At 44.8% G+C, this 24,878-nt stretch overlaps 3 protein-coding genes across 6 annotated transcripts; 1 reads left to right on the top strand and 2 right to left on the bottom strand.

The window, feature by feature from the left end:
• The first annotated feature begins 440 nt into the window (after nt 1-440).
• LOC127323888 (pentatricopeptide repeat-containing protein At1g56690, mitochondrial) lies at nt 441-8,032 on the top strand. 4 transcript variants are annotated; one of them, XR_011749616.1, is made up of 5 exons: nt 441-1,206; nt 1,846-4,649; nt 5,392-5,494; nt 5,601-5,700; nt 5,827-8,032. XR_011749616.1 is itself a non-coding variant. In XM_051351987.1 (2 exons), exons 1-2 carry the CDS (start codon nt 483-485, stop codon nt 2,811-2,813), a joined length of 1,692 nt encoding a protein of 563 aa, XP_051207947.1. In that variant the 5' UTR covers nt 441-482; the 3' UTR covers nt 2,814-4,800. The 4 variants fall into 4 exon arrangements, 1 of the variants encoding a protein (XP_051207947.1); XR_011749617.1 differs by lacking the exon at nt 5,601-5,700; XR_011749615.1 differs by having other exon boundaries at nt 5,601-8,032.
• LOC127323889 (uncharacterized) lies at nt 5,511-7,344 on the bottom strand. Its single transcript, XM_051351989.2, has 2 exons — nt 7,268-7,344; nt 5,511-7,064 (listed from the first exon to the last, which is right to left on the bottom strand). The coding sequence occupies exons 1-2, from the start codon at nt 7,285-7,287 to the stop codon at nt 5,747-5,749; spliced, it is 1,338 nt and encodes a 445-aa protein (XP_051207949.1). The 5' UTR covers nt 7,288-7,344; the 3' UTR covers nt 5,511-5,746.
• An 11,165-nt stretch (nt 8,033-19,197) lies between the features above and the next one.
• LOC127323875 (14-3-3-like protein GF14-A) lies at nt 19,198-21,276 on the bottom strand. Its single transcript, XM_051351977.2, has 4 exons — nt 20,682-21,276; nt 20,451-20,573; nt 19,559-19,675; nt 19,198-19,471 (listed from the first exon to the last, which is right to left on the bottom strand). Exons 1-4 carry the CDS (start codon nt 21,165-21,167, stop codon nt 19,418-19,420), a joined length of 780 nt encoding a protein of 259 aa, XP_051207937.1. The 5' UTR covers nt 21,168-21,276; the 3' UTR covers nt 19,198-19,417.
• Nucleotides 21,277-24,878: the final 3,602 nt, after the last annotated feature.

Raw genomic sequence — 24,878 nt, 5'->3', positions numbered from 1 at the left:
CTAAGATTCGGTAGCGAAGGCGAGAAAACCCTAGTCGCCCTGGCTATCGCCAGAGCTCTAGGTCCGAACCGGTATTTTTTATTGTCACTCTGCAATGTAATCTTGATATGACTATAAAACATGATATACAATGGGTTATTTTTTAGTCTTATCTTTAGTAACTAGACATCCTAAATATGTGGTGAGAGAGATTGTGCTAAGAGATCATCTCTTAGCTAAGAGAAGGCAAAGTCTTTTTTTGACTTTCACTTTCCTCCACATCAGCATTTATCCTACGTGGCATTGTTAAGATATCACCATTGTACATGCCCTTACGAGGAGACCGTGGCCTAGTCAATGCAGCAGTCAATAAGATGGAAGTGTCCGGGGAATGGGACCCAATTGTCATCCAAAGCCTGGATGGCTATAGAGTAGAGACCGTCGTTGGCTCGCGGCTCGCCCACCCACGGGCCACGGCCAACACCGCCATCCACGCTGTCCCAATGCACAGAGCGCGTGCTCCCGCCACCCTCGCCTCTCGCGCCCTCGTCCGCGACAACCAGCGCATAACCGCCCTCGCCCGAGCCGGCGACCTCGCCGCCGCGCGCCGGGTGTTCGACGCCATGCCCCGCCGCGACGTCGTCTCCTGGAACGCGCTCCTCACCGCGCTCTGGCGCGGCGGCCGCGACCTGCCCGCGGCGCGCCGCCTCTTCGACGACATGCCGTCCCGCAACGTCATCTCCTGGAACTCCGTCGTCGCCGGCTGCCTCGCGCACGGCGACCTGCCCGCCGCCGCCGCCTACTTCGCGCGCACGCCGCGCCGCAACGTGGCCTCCTGGAACGCCATGCTGGCCGGGCTCGTCCGGCTCGGCCGCATGGAAGACGCGCGGAGGTTGTTCGGCGAAATGCCCGAGAGGAACGTGGTGTCCTTCACCACAATGGTGGACGGGCTGGCCCGGCGTGGGGAGGTGGCGAGGGCGCGTGAGGTGTTTGACGAAATGCCCGAGAGGAACTTGGTGTCATGGGCAGCGATGATCAGTGGGTACGTTGAGAATGGCATGTTCGACGAGGCAAGGCAACTGTTTGAAGCGATGCCAGAGAAGAATGTTGTGGCGTGCACGGCCATGATCACTGGCTATTGCAAGGAAGGAGACGTGGAGAGTGCCAGGAGGCTTTTTGATGGGATTCGTGTCAAAGACGTCATCTCTTGGAACGCCATGATTGCAGGTTCGCGATTCCTTTCTCATCATGCAACTTGGCTCATACTTACTACAGTCCTACTTCCTCTGAAGATCTAAGAATTGTGACGTTGCTTGTATTCATCTATATAATGCACACCAATCCATGGTGGCTGTTGACATCTGCAGGCTGGTGCTGAGGTTGTGCATCAGTCTCTCACCTACTTGTTTCAGTGTGTGCATTTGCATAAGTTAGTGATTCTGAATGTTTTTTTTGTTTGAACAACTGGGAATGTGTGGTGGCAGGTCTACATCTCTAATGAACTTTTTAGCTAAGATACAAATACAAGTCATGAAAGTTTCTTGTTCTCTCCGAAACGTACAAAAATTATGCTTGTTGTGATTTATTGATTTCTTAATTGGCCGCTTTAAAATTTAAATTGTTTGGAACACATGCTCCTATTTGGATTTTTTGTGTTTTCAAATATATTCACACTTTTAATTTGTGTATAATCCCTAAATTGTTGTTGAGGTTCTTGAGTGAGAGCCATTTCAATTTTGTTTGTACAGGGGGGATTTAGCAAAAATAATAAATACAAAAGTTCTGTGCCTAGATCTCTTCTTTTGTTTCTCATGCTGCCACTGAACCTTCAAAATCCTCACATTTCACATGTCCATATTTCTGCAGGATATGTTCATAATGGACACGGGGAAGAAGCTTTGAAATTGCACATCATAATGCTCAGAGAAGGTGAGAAACCAGATCATGCGACTCTCATTGCAATCCTGACAGCGTGTTCTGCCCTTGCTTTGCTCAGACAAGGAAGATCAACACATGCTGTTGGCACCAAAACATTGTTGGAATCTAGCACATCCTTTTGTAATGCTTTGATGACAATGTATAGCAAGTGCGGCGATGTCGGTGAGTCCGAGTTAGTATTCCTAAATCTTAAAAGCCAGGATATTGTGTCGTGGAACACAATAATTGCGGCATATGCACAACATGGCAAATATCATAAAGCTATTTCTCTCTTCCATGAGATGGAAACACGAGGACTGATACCAAATGATATTACCATCCTTAGTGTGCTATCAGCATGTGGGCATGTTGGCAGGGTGGATGACAGCTTGGAACTATTTGATCTTATGACATTCAAATACGCGACATCTCCAAAAGCTGAACACTATGCTTGTATTGTGGATATATTGGGCCGAGCAGGACAATTCGAGAAAGCGTGTAGTTACATAAAAGAGATGCCATTTGAAGCTGAGAAGAATGTTTGGGGTGCATTGTTGGGGGCTTCGAAGACTCATGGTAATGTGCAGTTGGGTGAATTTGCTGCGAAAATGCTTGTGCAGTCAGACTCAGGAAGTTCAGGGCCTTACGTGATGCTTTCGAATATATATGCTGCTGCTGGCATGTGGGGTGATGTCAATCGAGTAAGAGGACAAATGAAGGAAAAAGGTGTGAAGAAACAACCTGGATACAGCTGGACTGAGATTGCTAATCAAGTTCATATGTTTGTGGGTGGTGATGCATCTCACCCAGAGATGAACAAGATCACTTCTGAGCTAAGAAAAATCAGCTTTCATATGCAAATGATGGCCAATGGAACTCATACAGTAGTAGAGCTGGTCCAAGAATGTGGACACTAGTGTGTTTTTCATACCCTCCGTGCTCTCATGCCATTTGCAACATCTGCTGTCAGAATCTCTCTTTGTGAGTTCAAGGATCAAAATCACGGGCAAATTTTTTTTCTCGAACACACGCCTAAGCATGGGTCATTATATATTAGAAGAAAACCGTCAGAAGACGGGAGCATTACAAGATTGTAGCAGAGCTACAAGAGAGTTGAGAGAAAGAAAAAAGACTGTACAAGGCTAACTTTTGTTAAGCCTGCAGGTGCTGATCTAGGTTGTCATCAGGAGGCCGGGCATGGAGAGGGAGCTGACGAAGTGCTCTAGCACCAGGAAGCATCCAAAGCTTTGCTTCTTCGAGGATCGACTGGACTAGGTCTTGTCTGTTTGGTGCGGTGTTTTTAAAGACAGTGTCATTGCGCGTCTTCCAGAGCCTCCACATAGTTAGGATGATGATGATGGACCTGGCTCCTTTCTTGACTGAGGGTTCAGTATTCATCACAGCAGTTTCGAACCAGGGGTTGAACTCCTCGTCGTGGCCTGGAATGCATGACTGAATGTTTAGCTGGCTGCAGATGTCGAACCACACTTGCTGAGAGAATGAGCATTGAATCATAAGGTGGCCTATGGATTCTTCCTCCTGGTCACATAGAGCACATGTGTCATCGTTGGAGAGGCCGTGGCGCATGCGCCGCTGAGCTGTCCAGCAGCGAGCCAGGGAAAGACTTCGCATTTCAGGGTAGCCCAACACTCCCAGATGGATTGGTGGTGGGGGGATCTAGCCATGCCTTCAAAGAGAGCAGAGTATGCAGATTTGACAGAGTACTCTCCAGAGGCGGTGAAGTCCAGGTGATTCCTTCCTAATCTGGAATGAGGTGTTAGTCAGTCAGTGTTTCAACAAGGTTCAGAAACTGCCCAATAGCTTCAGCAGATAGCGCAACTGATATGTGTCTGATCCAAGCATTTCCTGGGAGTACCGATGCCACTTTCCGAGTTCTGAAAGCGCGTTTGCCAACACCAGCGATGACGGCAGTTGCTAGGTCGACGATGCTTTGCCCTGCGATCCGACGGTCAGACCAGAAGAAGATTCTGGCACCATCGCCCAACTGAACTTTGGTTGCTGCATGAATCAGGGCGTCGATGTGCTTGTTTGTTTTGATCGGAAAGTTCCTCCAGGGCTTCGTTGCATCAACAGAACTCAGCCACGACCATTTGGCTCTGAGGGCCCAGCTCATCCGCTCGATGTCAAGCACTCCAAGACCACCGAGCTCAGCCGGGCGGCAGACCTCGTTCCAGGCTACTGCACAGCTGCCGCCGCCATCGTCACGACCTGAAGCCCCGAAAAATGTCCTCTGACATTTGATAATGGCCTCCCTGATTGGTTTTGGTATTTCTGTGGCAAGCATGATGTGGATGGGCGTCGCAGCAAGTACGGATTTGATCAAGACAAGGTGATCACCCTTGGAGAGAAGACCGGCACGCCATCCAGAGAGTTTGTCATGCAAGTTATCAATCAGTTGTTGTAGATCCTGAATGCGAAGCTTCCAAAGGGACAGAGGGACCCCAAGGTAGGGGATGGGAAAGTCTTGTATTGGGCAGAGAAGATGCTGTGCAATGTTCGGACGCTCATGCTCGCTGCATCTAATGGGTGTAGCGGTGCTCTTGAGGATGTTGGTGTGCAGCCCATTTGCCTCTCCGAAAATATGCAGGAGTTCCTCTGATTGTCTCACAGTCAGCCACAGTTGGCTTGATGAGAACGACAGTGTCATCAGTGTACAGAGAGGTGCAACATGCTCCCCGACTACCTTGCAGATTATCGAGCAGTCCGAGCCGTGCAGCAATATAAACAAGGAGGTGAAATATTTCCATGACTAGTGCTATTTGTAGAAATCTCCTAGTGGGATGTGCTTGATGCAATTTTAGTTTGGTCCATTTGGACATAAGGAGCTCTAATGTTCTGGTGAAATTGACATCATTAACATTACGAAAGGTTGATCTTCTGTGAGCTCTTTGTTCCTCTTCTGTACCATATGTTATCATTAAATGGGATTAGCTTCATTGCCGCAAAATTCAGTCTACAAAGGTTGGTCAGCAGCATAGATAAAATTAAGCACGGACAAACAATCTTCTTAGAGAAGAGAGCAGTACGTGCATATGGTTTGCTTTAAAGGGAAGTCACTTGTATACAGATAAGTGATAACATGACGGTGACATTTTCCTTGGCAGAACATTGTTCTAGCTTCTGCTATTGCAAACGAGAGTTGAATAGCTGCATGCTTTATTTTGCTTCGGATAAATTGTGGGCTGATAGTTTTCCATTAATAATCTCGAGAGCTTATGATTGCTTATGGGGACTGCGATGCAGTTTCAGTTGATTTTAATGCAACAAACATATAAACACTAAACTTGCAACACCTAGACAAGGAAAGGTAGACCTGGGCAACTGGGTATTTTATTTTACCCGACAATACTATTTTTGTTACCTGTAAAAAAATATTTATGTTTAGAGAGCAATAGACCAACAATGCAAGTTCAGTTGTTAATAAAAAAATCTTTGCTTCTGTATTAATGAAGTATTTTCATAAATCATAAACAGGTTTTGCAGACTAATGGCAAGACAAGGACTACTCAACTGCATATTACTAGATTTTTGCATTAGCCTGAAACAACACGAGAATTCCCACGTCAAGATTTATGAGGTAACAGATTGAAATGTGCGGGAAGCATATGTCAAGCACCCCTAGAAAGTGCCAGTTTTCATATTCTCACTATCTGTATGCCTTACATGTATGTTACATTCTGTAGTTTACATATGTAAAACTGAATGGAAAAAGGGTTTACTTTGCACTTGGAGCATCTCATTTTGTCGAGCATTACAATATCTTTTGTTCAAGGGAAGCAAAATGTGAGTTGTATACTTGTATTTAGTAACTGCTTAGTGCCTAAGGATGCTAGACTACACTTTGAGGGTTTCTTTTCTTCATTATGTCACCAAATTTCCTAAGAATTGTCCTCTTGTTTTGCCTTGCAGGGCTCCTAATATCCTTCGGATGAGGAGATCTTTCAACATCAGAGTACATATCATCTGCTCCCACATACCTTCCTTTCCTCTCGCCTCCTCCCACGGGATCTCTGGGTGATGCTTCTGCTGAGGTTCTGGTCGACTCTGAACTGAACATAGCATCAATCATATCCTTCAATTCTTTAATGCTACTCTGGGCAGCAGCCTCACTGACCTTCAAGGACTCGTATTCTTGCACAATGCTCTTTAAGGCACTGTCTTTCTCAGACATGTCTTCGTGAAGCTGAGAGTTCTCTACCCTGGCAATCTCCAAGGATTCTCTTGCCACGTTGGCTTCATTAACCGCATGCTTCAGCATTTCCCTCAACCTGGAGTTCTCATCTCTGATCACCTTTTGTGATTCAAACAATTTGTCATTCTCTTCCTTTGCTTTGTTCACCTCCCCCTCAAATATCTTGATGCAATCGAGGAGTCCCCTCTCTTTCTCTTTCGATGCTGTTGCCAACTCATCTGACTCAAACTTCAGTCTCCCTGCCTCTTCCTGTGCCAACCAGAGCTGTTCCTCCAGGCTTTCCAGAGAGGCCTTTGAGTTCTCCTCTTCAGTTCTTGCATTTTTCAACTCAGCTTGCACCAGTGAGAGCTCCGCTTTTGTCTCTCTAGCCACCGTAGTTTGTTCCTTTAAGGCTATCGCCAAGTCATCCATGGCTTTCTTGCACTTCTCCTCAGCTTCGACAGCCAACTTGAGCTGACGCTGTAACGAGAACATCTCCACCTCACCAGGATCGGCAAAGGAGAAGGACATTACACCCCTTCTTCTGAAATTCTTGGCCGGCTGCATACTTGGATTAGAGGACAGTACAGTGAAGGCCTCCAGGCTCTTGTTATTATCTTGAAGCGAAGCTATCTGAAGCTTGGCCTCCTCCAGAGATACCTTGGTTTGTTCAAGCTGTTTTGTTTGGGCCTCCAGCGACACTAGCATTTGCTTCTCTGAATCCTTTGCTGCCTCCAATTCAACTTCCAACTGCTCTAACCTGTGTGCAAGGTCTAGTTGATCGTCTCCGTTGCCTTTTGACTTGTTCTTCTTCTTGTTGCTTTTCTTGACCTCTTCCATCTCATCCAAGGAACGCACTTTCTCCTGTTTCTCCTTTACCAGCTCTTCCTGCAACTTGCCCAATTCCTCTTGCATATCTGATGCCTCAGGGATGCGTGATTTGGAAACTTCTTTACCACTGGAAGATGACTTGAAGCTGTAAGAAAAACAAAGGTCGTGTTGGTTCATGGATTGGTGACAGTAATCGAAACAAGAAGAAGACAACATAAGAAATTCGGAAGAAACCTAAATCCCATTGAAACTTGTGATACCACAACAAGGATTCATGTTTGTCAATAGATAAGCCATTGTCGGAGGATCTGGATAAGAAAACTTGGGAAAAAAAACTAAATACTCTACCTGGACTTGAACGAGAACATCTTCACCGGTGAGGAACCCGGCTGCAAGCCCAGGATCAACGAACCGTGCCACCTGGGTTGCTCCTATAGGAAACCCAAGTCTTTCCGTGAAACAGATGCAAAAACAGGGAATCAGGTACTGCGCTGAGAAGGCAGGTACTGCACCGAGAAGGCGGTGTGTGCATACCAGAAGAGACTATGGTTGTCTCTCGGAGCGCGAGACTTTTCTTTATGACCAAAACAGGGCAGAGAAGTATAGATCAAACACCGCGTCTTCTGTGCCTGTTAAAAGAAGGGGATGAATCAAAGACTTTATTGGATGATATTGAAACGGTCGAACTGAAAGAGCCTCCTTGAAGTTGAAGGGAAGCACGTCAGAAGCGGTCTGATTTTGTTTTCTAATAGGAGTAGTCGACTAGATATTTTTGTCTAGCATTTCTTTATTGTTTTGTATGCAGCTTACCAGTTCAGACGTGCTTCTATGGCCTGAACGTCGCATCAGTTGGCCCAGCGGTCAGTCAGCCAAAGACACCATTGGTCGGCTCCGTTCAGAATTTTGTAGGTGGGATTGTTGAGGGCAAGAATGATGGTACCAACAGATACGATCCTTTTATAAACGACGACTTGGCCTGCCCTCTTCCCTTTCCTCACCGTTTCCCCGTATGATCAAGACTTCACTATTTTAGAATTTAATCAAATTATTATCTTTGGCGTGCACGTATTGCCCATTGGAATATTGGATTGATTTGATGACAGCTTTTAAAAAGGGAACGGTGGATTAATGTTGTGGGGTGCACAATTGATACTTGACAAAATTGGTGCTGCAGACTTTTAATAATCTGCTGCCCCCATTGAACTCTTTGCAAATAAGTTGAAGAATTTCGTAGCTGTGGATGAGCTGTTAATAGGAAACTCATTGCAGCATGCCGACCAGTATGTGGCGGAGCAAACCGAACATACTATGTGAGGCAGGAAATTATTAGCTACCAAACCGAACATAGATGTGAGGTAGAAAATTAGCTGGCGACAACTCCTAAAAAGTTTCGCAAGGATGCAAAAAGGCCTCGATTTCCTGAAGGCATATTGATACAGTGTGGAGCTCTCCCGGGCTAACAGTTAAACGCAAAGTGTTTTGTGGGCGTGGTGGGCATATTTTGAAGGTGCGGCGCGCCGGTGTATTTCTACATAAAAAATGGGGTACAAATCACACCGAAAATAAAATAGATATACACAAAAGATGGAGGAACACATTGTTGTATGGTGATTCGAAATCTGTTTACCTGTTGTACTATGGAAGGAGTCCCAACGGACTACGGCATGCCAAACGTGCTAGACGTAGCACATCTACAACTCTATTTCGTGTCCACCAAGAAAGAGAGTTGTTTGCCCCTATATATAGTCCAAGGTAGTTATAGAATAGATGAGAGAAAGATACACCATATTGATAGCACGTAGAGGGTCTGTCCTCTCGTGTATTGTACTACTCCTCCAATTATAGTGAGAGCGCTGCCGTGCGTTCCGTGGTTTTTTCCCGTTTGGGTTTTCCACGTAAAAATCTGTGTTCTTGTTCTTGTTTGATCTACTTTTATTTGCGCGGTTTTATAACACACATAAGATGGAGTACAAGTTCATATGAAATGGAGTACAAGTCCACGCAAAACAGAGTACACAAACATAGAAAAATGAAGTATAACTTAATGAAAAAGGGGTATACTTACACGGGTTTTGAGAGTGAAGGATTTGACCGCCTTGTGTGTTCTAATCATCGTATTTAGTGGATCGGTTTGAGTTTTTCGGAGAACCGTTGAAGAGAAAGTTTTTGAGCTATTACTCTCGGGTGATTGTACCCGGAGCTTGTTCTTCTTGGGTTGTTGAAACCCTTTACGACTTTGTGTCTTTGTGGATTACTTGAGGTCTTCAATTAAGGTGTGGAGATTGCTTCAAGCTTGTGGCCTTTGGTGGCAATTTCTTGGGAGCCTCTAATTGAGTTGTGGAGATTGCCCAAGTTTGTACAGGTTCGGTGACCGCCCTCAAGGATGTCATAGTGGACCCATGATTTCCCTTCCGGTGGAAAGGCTTGTGGAGAATACGGTGAGCCATTGTGGCGTGTGGGGAGAATTGTGCCTCCACACCGATCCAACGGAGAGTAGCACCGCAAGGGTGTGAACTTCGGGATACATTATCGTCTCCACGTCCTCTTGGTTATTTCTTTGCCCGAGCACTTTACTTATGCACTTAATTTTGTGATAGCCTTCGTGATTAAAGTTATATATCTTGCTATCACATAGTTGCTTTTCTTGTTTAGCATAAGTTGTTGGTACACAAAGGCGAACCCTTGTATATATATAGGGTTTTGTGCTTGAAAAATTATACGCTTGTTTTATTTTGCACTTGTTAAACACATCTTATAAAAGTTTTAAACCGCTTATTCACCACATCCCCCTCTACGCGGCATGTGTGTCCTTTCACAAACACCTGACTAGCAAACCCAAACAAAGAAGCGAGCTAAAACTACTGATGTAGTCTTCTTCCTAGTTGCTTCAACTTTCGTCTGCATTATTTAATCGCCTCCTCAAAAAATGCTCCCGGCCCCCCTCCCACAAAGGCTTCCAGAGATGTAAAAAAGAAAGTAACCCGAAACATCGCATCAGCTGGATGTTTAAGAACTTTAGCTTCAAAAGTGAGCTTGTGTATGGTCCAAAGATACCACATCCCAACTGATTCATCCATGTCAATTCAAACTTATGACTTTGACTCAACCGTCCCAAAAAAATCAAATCAAGCACTGAGCTAGGGATATCAGGCCACCCCACAACTTCTCTAACCATAGACCAAACAAAAAAACAATAGGTAAAATAAAAATCAAATGATCAAGTGACTCAAGTTCATCACACAAAGGGCATTTCATGGAAGCTTCCATGGCAGCTAGTGACGAGGGATCGCCTCGCCAATGCCTACGTATTGTAAACTTGGGTTTCGAGGAAGAGCAACGATGAAGATTCCGGGAGCGAGATTGGGCACACGATATACCCAGCTTTGGATCTCCTCGGTGGAGGATCCCTACGTGCTGCTAGCAATCTAGTATATAATCACAAGTATATTTACAAGGAGCCGCCGTAGGCGGAACTATGTTGTCTGTCTCTTCTCCTATCGAGTGCCATGTCTAGCTTTATATATGCAACCAGCCTAGGGTTTTACAAGAGTTCTAGTCGACTACTTATTCGGGTTACCTTTTGGGCCTTCTCCATATTGGGCCGAGCCAGGTATACTAATAATGGGTACCCAAAGGGTATGCTCATGACAGCTAGAGCATCCACAACACAATCAAAAAGCAAAAAAAAATAGCGGGTCCCCGGACTCACTCCCCTAGAAGTACCAGAATAAGGCCCTTGATCCCCATTGATGTTTATATCTAGATGTCCATGCAACACTGTCTTCATGATAATATGTATCCATAGATTAGAAAACCCTTTTTCCTCCATCGCCTCCTTCAAAAACTCCCAAGTCAGCTCTATAATCCTTCTCAAAATCTAATTTCAACATTATATCTGTAATTTTCTTCACCTTTACTTCATGTAGAACCTCATGGATCACCACAATGCGTTCCAAATTGTACCTACACCTTACAAATCCAGTTTGACATGGATCAATCACAACATGTGCCAATGGAGATAATCTGTTAGCAAACACTTTTGTAATTACTCCAAAAATCAAATTTAAGACAACAATGGGTCTAAATTGGCACAAGAGTTAAAGCTCCATAATAATTTTTCTCCAGTTTTCCTCTCCCTTAATCAAATCATCTAGGATAGCTTTGAATTGGATTTTGATCAAGCCCCAACATTTCTTGAATAAGAAATGGGGAAACCATCGGGTCCAAGGGAAGAATTGGTTCTCAAAGATTTGATCACATCCTCAACTTCTTGCATAGTAACAAATCTGATCAAGAGGGAATTATGTTCAGTAGAGACTTGTTGTGACGGTGCCAATCATCCCGAGAAACATAAATTACCCACCTTTCTTATTTTCTGAACAGTTTCTTAAAAAAATCATAAATATGCATCCTGATTTCTTCCTCCCCTGTAATAGGACCGTTCCCCAATCAAAGAAACTACAGTACATTTCCTCCTCCTCTGGAATTGCCTTAGCATGAAACTAAGTTGTATCAGATTCTCCCTCTTTTAGTCATTGAACATGGACTCTCTGAATCCAATATATCTCTTCCATCTCATAAATCATTACTAATTGTTTCTCCAACAAGTAAATTTGCTCCTATTCTTCAGCATTCGGACCAACATCTTCTGCATATCTATTTATGTAATTTTATTCAAAAGTTGTTTCTTCTCTTTCTTCAAAGCAGCATTCCAATTTGCCCCAACCTCTTAAAGACTTTTTCAAACCTCTTGTGGAAAATTCCAGCGGTCAACTAGAGTGCCATCTCCCCCCCCCCCCCCCCCCCCAAGAAAAATCCATTTATCTATAATGAACTGTTTGAAATCCGGATGGTCAAACCATTGTTTCTCGAAATAAAATATGTTGCTTCTTAGGTTTTTCTTCTCTCAGTTGATAAGATCAGAGAAGTGTGACCAAACCCCACTCTTGTCTCAATTATGACTAAACAAATTAAGGGGGGAAGCCTCCCAACCAACTAAGCCCAACACCCTATGAAGAACTGAAATCACATGAGCCATATATTTATTAGTCCAAGTATATGTCCCACCCACATGAGCTAGCTCCCTTAAATGATGGTGAGAGATAAAGCCATTGAAAAGTGTCATTAAGGAGATGTCCAAGTTGTCATTACTCTCATCTTCAGATGTCCTGATCATGTTGAAATCTCCGGCAATTGGAATAGGAACCCTAGTTTTTTTGCATAACTTTGCATCTAAGTCTCTTAAAAACATCTAAGGTAGGCTATGGTTAGCAGGACCATAGATTATCACATACTCCCACATTGCTCCATCAAGAAGTTGTTTCTTACATCCCATGCTCTCTATTCATAACCTCAAATTTGTCTTTAATTACTCCCATAGGAATACCACCTATATGTTGGAAGTATGCCTCGAGGCAATAACAATGTTATTACTATCATATTTCATTATTCATTATAAATGGTTATGCTCTATGCTAGAGTCGTATTAACAAGAAACATAATATGTGTGTGGTTTCATAAACAACATCTTGTCCCTAGTAAGCCTCTACTAGACTAGCATGTTCATTAATGATGGTTGCGATTTTGTAACCATAGACATGTGTTGTCAATCAATAATGGGGTCATGTCATCAGCAGAATGACGTGATGGACATACCAAACTAAGAGAAGCAATTAGATCATGTCACTTTGTTTAAACTATTGTAGCTTTCTAATGTCAAGTATCCCAATCCTTAGATCATAAGATTATATTACTCCATAGCACTGGAAGAATACTTTGGGGGCATCAAACGTCACTTGATAATTGGGTGATCATAAAGATGTCTTTAGGTATCTCAGAAAGTGCCTATTGGGTAGAATGTATAAAGAGTAGGATTTATACATCCAGGTGACGGAGAGATATACTTAGGGGCCGCTCGATAAAGCACATTCTATATTGATCGCTTGCAAGCACGTGACTAATGAGTTATTCACAATAGAATGTTGTATTACGGTACGAGTAGAGAGTACTTTCTCAGAACGATTGAACTGCTATGGTGATACTGACGATCAAATCTCAGGCAAGTAAAATATCGCGTGACAAAGGGAATGGAATATGGGATTGTTCGAATCCTCGACATCGTGGTTCAACCGATGAAGATCTTCATGGAATATGTGGGAATCATTATGGCCATCTAGGTCCTGCTATTGATTATTTACCGGAGAGGTGTCTCGATCATGTCCGCATGTTCTCGAACCTGTAGGGTCACACACTTAACACATGATGACGTTAGGGCGGAAATGAGATATTCATGATGGTGAGACAGAAGGTTTGTTCGAGTCTCAAATGAGATCCAGGATATCATGAGGATATTTCTCATGGTCCGTAGATTAAGAATCATATATGAGAAAGTCATTTTAGGGTTTCGGAAAAGTTTGAGATTTTTCTGGTATCGTATCAGGGAAGTTCTAGAAGATTCTAGAGGGTTCACCAGTGGGGCCCAAATTTCATGGAGGGCCCACATGTACCAAGGGATGGCGTATTGGCCCACTTGGGCCAGGCCCACCAACCCCCCTTGGCCCATGCAGCCAACCCATGGGAAACTCTGAAGGGAGACTACCAAAGGAAAACTTAAGGGGTAAGTTTTTCCCCTAGGGGGGCGCCGTCCCTAGGCTTGGAGGGGGGGGGGGGGGAAGTTGGACCAATCCTGGCTTGTATAAAGAGGAGGAGTGGCAGGGGTGCAAAACACCAATCCCTAGCCGCCGCCCTGCCCTCTCCTCTTACATCTCCTCCTCTGCAGCAGCTTGGCAAAGTCATGTCGGATATCTCCACCATAGCCACCATCGCTGTTGCGTTGTTGGTCTTAGATATCATCTACCACTTCCTCTACCTTGTTGTATCAAGGATAAGAATTCGTCATCAAGTCATACATGTGCACATCTCGAAGGTACCGCTCGTTGTGGTGCTAATCGCATTCGATCGTAGAGGGAACGACTACATCATCTGTGGCACTAAACTATTTTCGCTCGTGTTCTACAAGGGTATGTAGATCTAATGTCTCTTGTTGCTTGCATCTTCGTAGATTAGATCTTGGCTCCTCTTAGATTGGATCTCGGTTTATTCGCTTCTTGTATAATTTTTTACTTTCTATGCCATGGATCGCATCATTATATGATCTCCCGCAATGCCAAGCAAACCTCAAGCTCCGAGTAAGACTATAAAGCTCCTATTTAGAAAAGTCTTGCTTAATGATTTCTGCAACCTAATGATATCTACTCCCTCACTTCTCACATAATCTTTAATATGTCGGAAATCCATTTTAGCTTGTAGGTGTAAATGGAACACTACTAGAGAAAACACATTTTAAATATCTAAAAATTCTGGCAAAAAATACAGGGATGTACTTCCAAACATTCTATGCTCGCACACGAAGTTTTGCGAAAATATATTATGGTTTGCGTCCTTTGCAAAAAAAAGACAATTTCAGGTGCTGCAAAATAGCTTCTCACGAGACATCTTTTTTTTTTGTCTTTTCTTAAACAGTTTTTGTTTTTGACCTTTTTTCAAGTTTGAACTTTTTCAGATTTTTTTAAATTTCTACATTTTCTCAATCCGATCATTTTTTAATCTGATTTTTTTATCTAAACAGTTTTCTAGTTTTAACTTTATTTAAATTTGAGCAATTTAAAAATGTTAATACTTTTTAAAAATAAACAAAAAATGGGAAAATAAGAAGAGGGAGATGTACCTGTTACTAGGCCTATTCCGCATGGCTCATGGGTGCAGCGCTGCAGGTAGCACCGTGCTCGTTGCGGCCGATGAATCCCATTTGACACTTATTGGGTATGTTAGCACCCTAACGCGTACCTCTCTCGTTTTCCTCATGAATTCTAGGCCAAGCTTGTTAACATTGGTGATGAGAAACGAGGACAACGCGCTGAAGTGAGACCACCGGAGAAGAAGCCGACCTTGCGGGAGACGGGTGCAGTGCGTCTGGCCGCGACAAATCTGGCGAGGCGATGAATGGACCTCACCGGAGCCGATGACGACACGGCTCGCCGTGGCAGCGCAGGTGGAGGTGAGGCAGAGAACTTAGGGGAGGGGGTCGGGTGCGTGCTATCCGGCAAGGCTCCGACGACTTAGGGTTAGGGGTGCTGGTGCGGGGGAACTCATCGGAGATGGAGAAGGGGTGTGGTTTAGAGGGAAACCGAGGGCGGCGGGGCTCGAGCAGGGCAGGGCACCAAGGTAGCGCGGTAGAGGTAACGGGCGGGGGCGGCGGCAGGTGGTTGTGGCCAGCGGCGGCATGGGAATCAAGAGCGGCGACAAAAACAATGACAATAAAAGAGTTGAAGGTAAAGACGGTGCGCGGCAGGTGGACCGGCCCAGAGTCGCGTTTGGTTTGCCGCACTATGCATCGGCGCTAGAAATGGAGATGGTGGCATGTGATGAGGGACTAAGGTTAGCTTTGAGTTGGTCAACGGAACTGGCCGATCTGGAGATGAACTGTGCATCTGCAATGAATATGATATCTGCCAAAGAGAATGATCAATCAACCCTAGTCCATCTATTGGGCAACATACAAGAAGGCTTTGGAGAAAGGGAGAGAACAATCATGAAGATTGACAGAAGCCAGAATGAAGCCAGCCATGCATGTTATGTAAGCTTGGTAGGAAATTAAAACGTACCTGGTTCTGGGTGAGAAGCTTCCCTTCTGTGTTAGAGAATGTTATAAACAAAGAATGTAATGTTTCTACGATTTAATATTTTCCTTTTTCCTCGCAAAAAAAAGAACACTTTGAATAGGCGCTCCCGCTGCGTCCCGGTAAAACATAGAGAAAATGGTTAATTTTAATGTGTCCGTGGATGGGGTCATGTACCATAGTCCATAAGTGATATTTTCTGCTAGCAGCCCATGTTTAAGCCTGTCATAGAGATGAGCCTCTTTATCGAAAAAAATAGAGATGGGCCTTAACTTAGCAAGTTCACTGTTCGTAATTCAAGTGTTCGTGGATGGAATCAAGGTGGCTTGCACTGCCCCGATAGTAAACCACCTCCTTTTCGCAGATGATAGCCTGCTGTTTTTCGAGGCAAGTACTAGGGGAGCGCTGGAGGTGAAGGAGGTCTTGATGAAGTATTGTAATGCTTCGGGCCAACAAATAAATATGGATAAATCCTCAATTTTCTTCAGCAAGGGTTGTCCAGGAGTAATCAGGGAGAGTATCAAGAATGAGTTGATGGTGCAAAAGGAAACCCTCAACGAAAAGTACTTGGGTATGCCGTCGGATGTGGGGCGTTCCAAGAATGGTGCCTTTAAATATCTAAGAGATAGGGTATGGAAGAAAGTGCTGGATTGGATGGAACAGCTTCTGTCGGTAGGCGGGAAGGAAATCTTGATCAAGGCTGTAGCCCAGGCGATCCTAACCTTCTCCATGTCTTGCTTCAAGCTACCACGCGGTCTCTGTGAGCACATTAACACTATGCTGCGCAAATTCTGGTGGGGCAGCAAAGAGGGCAAGAGACGCACTAGTTGGGTCTCTTGGGAACAAATGATACAACCAAAGTATGTTGGTGGGCTGGGGTTCCGAGATATCGAGTTATTCAACCTTGCAATGCTCGCGAGGCAGGCATGGAGGATATTGCAGGAGCCGGCGTCTCTGAGCGCGCGGTTGTTGAAGGCTATCTACTTCCCAAGGTCGGATTTCCTGGAAGCAGAACTTGGGTCAAATTCTTCTCAAGTATGGCGAGCAATTTTAGAGGGGCGTGATGCCCTCAAACTTGGTCTGATTAGGAGAATCGGAGATGGTAAATCGACTGAGGCGTGGAAGCATGGATGGCTACCGCGCGACGAGCGTCTGCTTCCTGTGGCTGCACGGGAGGCAAATGCTCCCAGGCTCGTCAGTGACTATATTGATCATACGTCTGCCACTTGGAATGAGGAGAAGCTGAACCGTTTCTTCTTCCCGATGGATGTTGAGGTGATCAAGGGAATTCCCCTATGCACAAGGAACCAAGAGGACTACTGGGCCTGGCATTTTGAGAAGTCCGGCTTTTTCTCTGTCAGATCGGCATACAGAGCCTTGGTGACTACGAAGAGAACTAGGGAGGACTGGCTTGATGGACGTGTGGCGTCGTCAAATTCAGTGGAGGAGGGTAAACTGTGGACGAAGCTCTGGAAGTGCAAAGTTCCTTCCAAACTCCGAGTTTTCTTATGGAGGCTGGCAAAGTGTTCTTTACCGACAGGTGATGTACGCTGTCACAGAAGTATGGCCAACTCCAGTTTATGCTCTGTGTGTGGCCAAGAAGATTCGTGGAGGCATGCCCTCATTGAGTGTGCGATGGCCCGATGTGTATGGGCTCTAGCAGATCAGACTGTTGCTGAGCATATTAGTTTCACTGCCGAGCCTTCAGCAAAACAGTGGCTGTTCACAATGATTAGCTCGATGCAACATGAGGAGTTTACCCGCTTGGTGGTGACTCCGTGGGCAATTTGGTACGCCAGGCGAAAGTACATACATGAAGATATTCACCAAAGTCCATTGGCGACGCATCAGTTGGCTGAGCGATTTGCGCATGATCTGGGCGTGGCTCAGCCAGCCAAGGTGAAGGCAGGGCCTGCAGTGCGCCAGCCTGATTGCTGTTTCAGGTGGAGTGCCCCTCCAGCAGGAGCTTGCAAGATGAATGTTGATGGTGCGGTTGCGAAGGTCCGTAAGAAAGGAGCCGTGGGTGTGGTCTGCAGATCGCACGAAGGCATCTATCTGGGAGCATCCGTGATGGTCTTCGATGGGATTACACACCCAGGCTGCTTGGAGGCTTTGGCGTGTAGAGAAGCTGTTGCGTTATCAATGGATCTTCAGGTTAATGAGGTCATGGTGGCTTCTGACTGCCTAGAGGTGATCCAAGGGATTCAAGGCAGGAGTCTGAGCCAATTCAGTCATATTCTGAAGGAAACCAGAGAGCTGGCTACCACCCGTGGTGGGATGTCTTTCCGACATGAGAGACGAAATATGAACGAAGAGGCGCACAGATTAGCTCGCCTAGGAACGACATTACATGTCGGTCGCCATGTTTGGTTTAATTCCCCGCCTGTGGGGCTAAACTTCCCTGTAAACATTTTCTTAAATGAGTAAAGGGTCGGCATTTTCTCAACAAAAAAAAAAAGTGTTCCAACACGTATGTCAGCAAAATCTGACAGCAGGACGCATCCCGAGACCTAAACCTGCGACCGTGATAGTATTACTATTAGAAATATAATCAGGAAGATTGTGAAGCAAGTATCTGTATTGTCAATAAAAAAAACCACGACCGCGATAGCTCGTCCGCCAAATCGCCGCACTCCATGCATGCTTACTAAGGGGCAAATGCTAGTTACTGTAGGAGTATACAGAATCAACTTATAGTTAGATTGTTAGGAGGAAGTGGGGAATATTCCTTGAAATGCTAAACTTCCGGACGGAAATGCTACGGGCTAACTTACGGGCTGACGAGGCAATCACCCGTGAAACTGGATGCGAAAAAACCGGACCAACTGTTGCAGGCTCTCCAATCGTGATGAACCATGTCACGTCTCTCCTCTCCCGTAAATAAATTCTATAGGTGTAGCACTGCTGGTGGCACCTCTAACCCACTAGAGTTTAAATACCAGGTTTGACATAATAGTGTCTCGTAAAGACGTAATATTATTTCAGTGTAAGGCGATGACAATCTTATTTATAGGATGAGTGTATGTAAGGCGATAACAATCTTATTTATAGGATGAGTGTATGTACATATATGTTAGCATCTACGATCATGCTGTGTTTAAAAAAAAGTACTCCCATAAAACGGAATGTAATACACGTCATTAATGATGGTGCATGTTTATTGTAGAGGACGCAACTGCTGTCTAAAATCACCTCCAAATCACAAACAGTATAACCCTGTAAATCTATCAAACAACCGATGATTCAGCAGAAACTGGTGTAATAATTTCACTATAGGCAAGACCTGATGACACTAAATACCAACTATAATATCTTGCTGATCATGTTGCTCTCCATTCAGCAAATATCTTTGGCTGGAAAGGCAACAATGCCAGCACAAAAGCTCAAGTGGCATAATGGCAAGGCTAATTCAGTGCCCATGTTATGTCTGTTGGTGATGCATGACCACATTATTGGTACTCCAGCTGTATGTCTTTTTTTCTCCAAGATCAAACAGACAATTCTAATTGCACAGCCAATTCAAACCACAAACTAGCCATGCCAGAACATTTTGTTGAACATGCAACTTGCATAATTGCATTCAATTATGGGAAGCAAGAGTTGACAATCCTCTAGTTCTTCAAATCTTAAGGCATCCCTGAGTACAAGAGCAGTATTCCGATGGAAAAGTAAAAATAATACATGAGGACGACAATGGCAATATAACGAAACAAAGGGTAAGTAAAGACCCGGCGATAAAGGACACAGAAAATGGTCCTTGTACAAGCATCATACTACCCACGGGTTAAGAGATGAAGAGGGCAGTCACTAGGATCTTTCGCTAGTTCTCATCCTCAGGCTTGCTTGCATCCCTCATTTCATCCCCGGCATCATCCTGTTCACATACATTGTTGGGTTTAATTTATTGAAAAAATAATGTCTTATGTGTGTATTTTTCCTTATGCTGGTCAGAACACCCTACCTGCATATCAGAGGTCCACAAGGTGAGGTTGTCACGGAGAAGTTGCATGATCAGGGTGCTATCCTTGTAGGAATCTTCCCCAAGGGAATCCAGCTCGGCAATGGCTTCATCGAAGGCCTGTAAACACAGGAGAGTATGATCACATACCAAAATAAAGCATGGGCTATATATGCAGAAAAGCTTTGCAGAATTGTAGTATCTAGATCAACTGAACCTGAAGGTTAATTCGATGACAAATGAGTTGGAAGATAAATGCAGACATCATTATATTCATCACAACTTAGAAAGATGTTGCCTTGTGGGGTTGACTCGAGAGAAAACTTCAGATGCATAAAATAAATCTACAGATTAATTGTGTTCCAATAAAGTGGCCAATCCAGCGAGATGAGCATCATGGTGCTCCACTACTTCCATTTATCTTAACCAAGCAGTCCATGTCATGACAGCAAGCAGGGATGTGGGTCTACACTCTGAAAGATAAAGTGACATCTTGGAAGAATGGGGCAATTTGAGCCGGCATGGCATGGGTCACAACTACAACTAGCACAGTGTACCAGTGAGGCAGTGACCAAACATCCAAAGCGGGTGAATATTGCTAGATGTAACTGTAACTGAAGAATATGTCTACGCTCCCTAAACAGCGTAAAACTAATAATTGTATATGCGAATAAAAACAACTGGAATATGTCCACTACCTAAGCGGCGCAGCAATATATGCGGATGAAACAAGAAACAACTAGGCAATATAGGACGGGAGCATCGGAGAAAGGAACAAAATCACTCTATCCTAGCGCCTTGTGCAACTCTGATCTGTGCCAGGTAATAGATCTGCCCAAAGTTGATGAGCTAGTAAACTCGGAAGGTAGTAAGTAAGAAAGACTGGGTAAATCACCTGCTTGGCGAGCGAGCAAGCGCGGTCAGGCGAGTTGAGGATCTCGTAGTAGAAGACGGAGAAGTTGAGCGCGAGGCCCAGCCTGATGGGATGGGTCGGCGGCAGCTCCTTCATAGCTATGTCCTGGAGAAAGAAAAGAACCAGTCCAAGATCCAACTTTGTTTTCAGTCAAGCCGGTCGTCGGAGGAGGGCAGGAAAAAGAAGAGGAGGCAGCGGTGGGAAGAGAAGGACCTGAGCGGCCTGGTAGGCGCCGAGGGTGGAGTCGGCGGCTTCCTTGCGCTCGGCGGCGGACTTGAACTCGGCGAGGTAGCGGTGGTAGTCACCCTTCATCTTGAGGTAGAAGACCTTGGCGTCGACGGCGACGGCGGCGGGGACGAGGCGCTCGTCGAGGAGGCGGAGGATCCCGGCGCAGATGTTGGAGAGCTCGGCCTCGACGCGCGCGCGGTAGCTGCGCGCCGCGGAGGCGTGGCCCGCGGCGCCGCGGCCTTCCTCCTTCTGCTCGATGGAGGAGACGATGCGCCAGGAGGCGCGGCGGGCGCCGATGACGTTCTTGTAGGCGACGGAGAGCAGGTTCCTCTCCTCGACGGTGAGCTCGCCGGTGCCGGCGGCGGCCACGACCTTCTCCATGAACTCCACCATCTCCTCGTACCGCTCCGCCTGCTCGGCCAGCTTGGCCATGTACACCATCTCCTCCCTGGTTCCCGCTGCCGCCGCCATCGCCGTCGACGATCTGGTGTGGTGTGTGTGAGCTCGGGCGTGTGGCTCTTGCGGTTTGTTGGTGGAGTGGGGGTGGGTGCACAAGGGAAGGGAAGTGGAGAGGAGGAGCGGCTGCGGTTTTAAAACGAGGGGAGGTGACTTTTTTGGTGGCTGGTTTTCGTTCTTCTCGCTTCGCTTTTTCTAACTTTTTTTTTATTTCTCTGTGTGGGCCCGTTGTTTTGGAGGGATAAGAACGAGGGATTTGTTTCCGTTCGAAACCAAGATTTTCTTTTCTTTGTGTGATGATAAGACGTGCTGGCTGCTCATTCGTAGATGGAATTTTGTAAGTAAGCCGGATTGGCTGAAACTTCTGAGTTTTCGTGCGAGATCCATTCTGGGCTGGGCCGATGGTACTGTCGGTTGGATAGAACATCCACTCCAATGCAAGGCCTCCAACTTTTTTTACATATTTAAATTGGTTGTTGGGTGTTAAGTTTATATCCCCTCCAACAGGATTGAAATCTTTGGGTTTTTTTTTGAAGTAATTGAATTTCCTTTTGGAGAAAAGAAGGTTTCACCGTTCTCGCCTTTTGAAAAAATCTGTCAACTCCTCCTGTTGACGGGCACTTCCTGCTCCCCACGCCTCCAATAGACCAAAAAAAAAACTCCCCAATTTCATCTAGTGTAGGGTTGGTGCCACGACTGATCAATTAGCATGACATGAAGACCGGATGTTGATCAGCTCTAAGTTGTATGTCTCCATCACCACATGAGGAAACCTTTAGTTTTGTAAAAAGCCATTCCATCTCTAAGGGCTTGAACTTCAGCGATGAGTGGATCCCAGTGACATGCTTATACAATTTACTCCATGCACCTATCAAGGGAAATTGTGAGAGGGTAACACGGCCACCAACTCCCTTCATGCCATACACGTCAATGGCTCCATCTATAGTAATTTTCATCTAGCCCAAGACCCAGAGGATGCCAACACAAAGCATGTGACCTTTTACCTGCTTCACTCAAGATCTAGCATGTGCAACTCTTCTTTGATCAATTTCAGAGATTTGCATGGATCATCCATCAATCAAGTGAATACCAAATAGATTGCATGATGTTGATGATTCTTCCTCTTTGCTTTCCATTGAGCATACAATCACATGGGGTATCCTTTAACCAAGTATCAGTAAGCATGGTGATTCGACATCAAATACCTTTAGAGCTTCTCCCCCAAAAAATGTGGGTGGTAGCATTTGATCAAGGCACGCATAAATGTCTCGCTAGACGCAAGAGCAATCGTGCACCTACCAATTTCCTTAGTATTTCAAGGTGACTACATCCCACATAATTCCTCAGAGTAGATTGCTAGCTTCTCAAAGTTCCATAATCGGCCCTTCATCTAGAACTGCATGCTTTCAAATTCACTAAGACCCTTCATCAAGGCATGCATAAGGCCAACAGAACACTCACAACTTTAGCAAAATTTGTAAGTTTTCAAAGAATCTCCACATTTGTTCCTCTGATGTTAAGGTCCCATGACCATCCCTTCATCTAGAGCAACATGCTTTCTAAGTCACTAAGGCCCGGTATGCTGATTTCATAAAGTTGATTGTAGGGTTCTCAAAGTTACATGCCATGGCATATTCACCTCTGTTAAATTATAGCGGGATGTTTAGTATCATGGGATGAAAGTCTTATTCACTAGGTCTAACAACATGTTGAACAACAGTGAACCAATCTAACCCAAAAGTTGAACCACATGTCTCCCTTGTATCCAATTATCATCCCAATCGAGATTGACCTACCACTTCCCACTCATTTAATCATACAAATATTCAAACCATCCCGAAGTGCCAGGGTTACTCTCACGGTTCTTGCGATAACATTACCATAAATGAAAGGAAGTGACATTCTTGCATAGAAGAAGCGACATTTCCCTCCTAAGTGGTTTTGTATTAGTGATAACATGATCAGAGGACTGATACATTGCAAATGTATCTATATTTTTTTATGATGATGCTCCATGCTTGTTTTACACCAATTTATATATGTTTTTCTTACACTTTGTTGCACTTTTATACATTTTTCGGCACTAACCTATTGACAAGATGCCATAGTGCAAGTTTCATGTTTTCTCCTGTTTTATATTTTAGAAAAATTGTATGGAAATATTCCCGGAATTGGACGAAACAAAAGCCAAAGTTCATATTTTACTGTAACGAAGACGAAGTCCGGAGGAGAGACGAAGAAGCGCCACAGGGTGGCCAGACTAGCCCTAGGCGCGGCCTAGTGCGGTGACCCAACATACCACTACATGTTGTAGTATACAAGTCGTTGATATGATCTTCATGAAGGGACTTCTTCACAAATATCACATCCCTCATAGTGGTACAATAGAAATATTGCAGGTCATAACACTCGAGATTATATTACAATCACGGTCTTAACGAATTGGTATTCTCACAGGTCCGATGAGAACACCCAAAGATACTACTTAAGTTTCATTACAAACCAGCATAAATAATAAACTGAGCTCAGCAACTTATTTATGAAAGCTACTACACTGCTCGGCACTATGATACTAAGGTAGCTACTCCTCCGCCTCATTGTTGTCGGGCCCGTAGACTATCCCATAGTCCACGTATTCCACTTCTCTGGACAGATCAGGTTCTTCGTAGACCAGCTCGTATTCTCCTTCTGGTGCTCCGTCGGTGACCTCCACTTCATTGTCACAGTCTAGCAAGGGTGTCGAAAGAAAGTGAGTACATAGGTACTCAGCAAGCTCAAAAGGAAAAATGTGTTTGATGCACTAGCTACGACCATTGATTAGAAAATCTCAAGTCAATGCATGTTTCGAAAATATTTCTTCAAAAGGTTTATTTTATTCCGAAAACTATGCCTGTCAGTCTTCACAGGTTGAACAGAACTTCACGGGGTTCATTTCCTGTCGCGTTCATAGTTTCCTTCCCGGAACAGGGAGTGACTGCCACAAATTTGATACACTCTACAGAGGTGCGTTACTTTTCCCATAAGAGAACTTATCCTTGATACCAACCGAGACGCGTTTCTCGTCTACACTTCCTTGGTGTGGGGCCAGGTGTAAGATCCAAGCCAATCACTGCCTTTCTCCGCGACCTTGCATACCCACCCTTTTGTCCATCCGTATACCCCTGGTAGACATATCCCGATCATACGGCTTTACCCCCGGTGCACTATGGACAATCCCTCATAGACGATAGAGCCTCTCATCCACACGAATGGGGATTTTAAAGGATTTCCCAACCTACTGCAGTGTTATCCCCAACACCCAGCCAGGCTTCATCATGTCCATTGATATGCAAGAGGGAAAAGATACAGCTGACTTCCCCAGAGCCATTATAAATCTTGTGGTTAACGCGAATTGTACTGCGCTAGAATCACTAGAAAGCATTGGTGATTAGTCCTAGATTTATAAAACCCTTGCAATGGAACCTCCACCATATCAAGAATATCAACACATACCATGGTTCCATTTCCCACCACATAGTCATATTCATAATTGGAAAAGTAACATTTGCTTTTCAATGCAAGAATGATAAGTATAGTACTTTTACGGTAAATTGATATAAAATAATCAAGGTGACATGAGCAAGAGTAAACTTGCCTGGTGACTGCGAGATAATGCAGTTCGATGTGTTGGATTGAACCTGAACCTCGGGTTCTGTAAAGAAGCATCATTGTCCGGTAAAGACAATG

This window comes from Lolium perenne, chromosome 7 (assembly GCF_019359855.2).
Source record: "Lolium perenne isolate Kyuss_39 chromosome 7, Kyuss_2.0, whole genome shotgun sequence".
NCBI lineage: Eukaryota > Viridiplantae > Streptophyta > Magnoliopsida > Poales > Poaceae > Lolium > Lolium perenne.
Note: the sequence above shows the minus strand (reverse complement) of the source record. Positions and strands in the feature narration are given on the sequence as shown.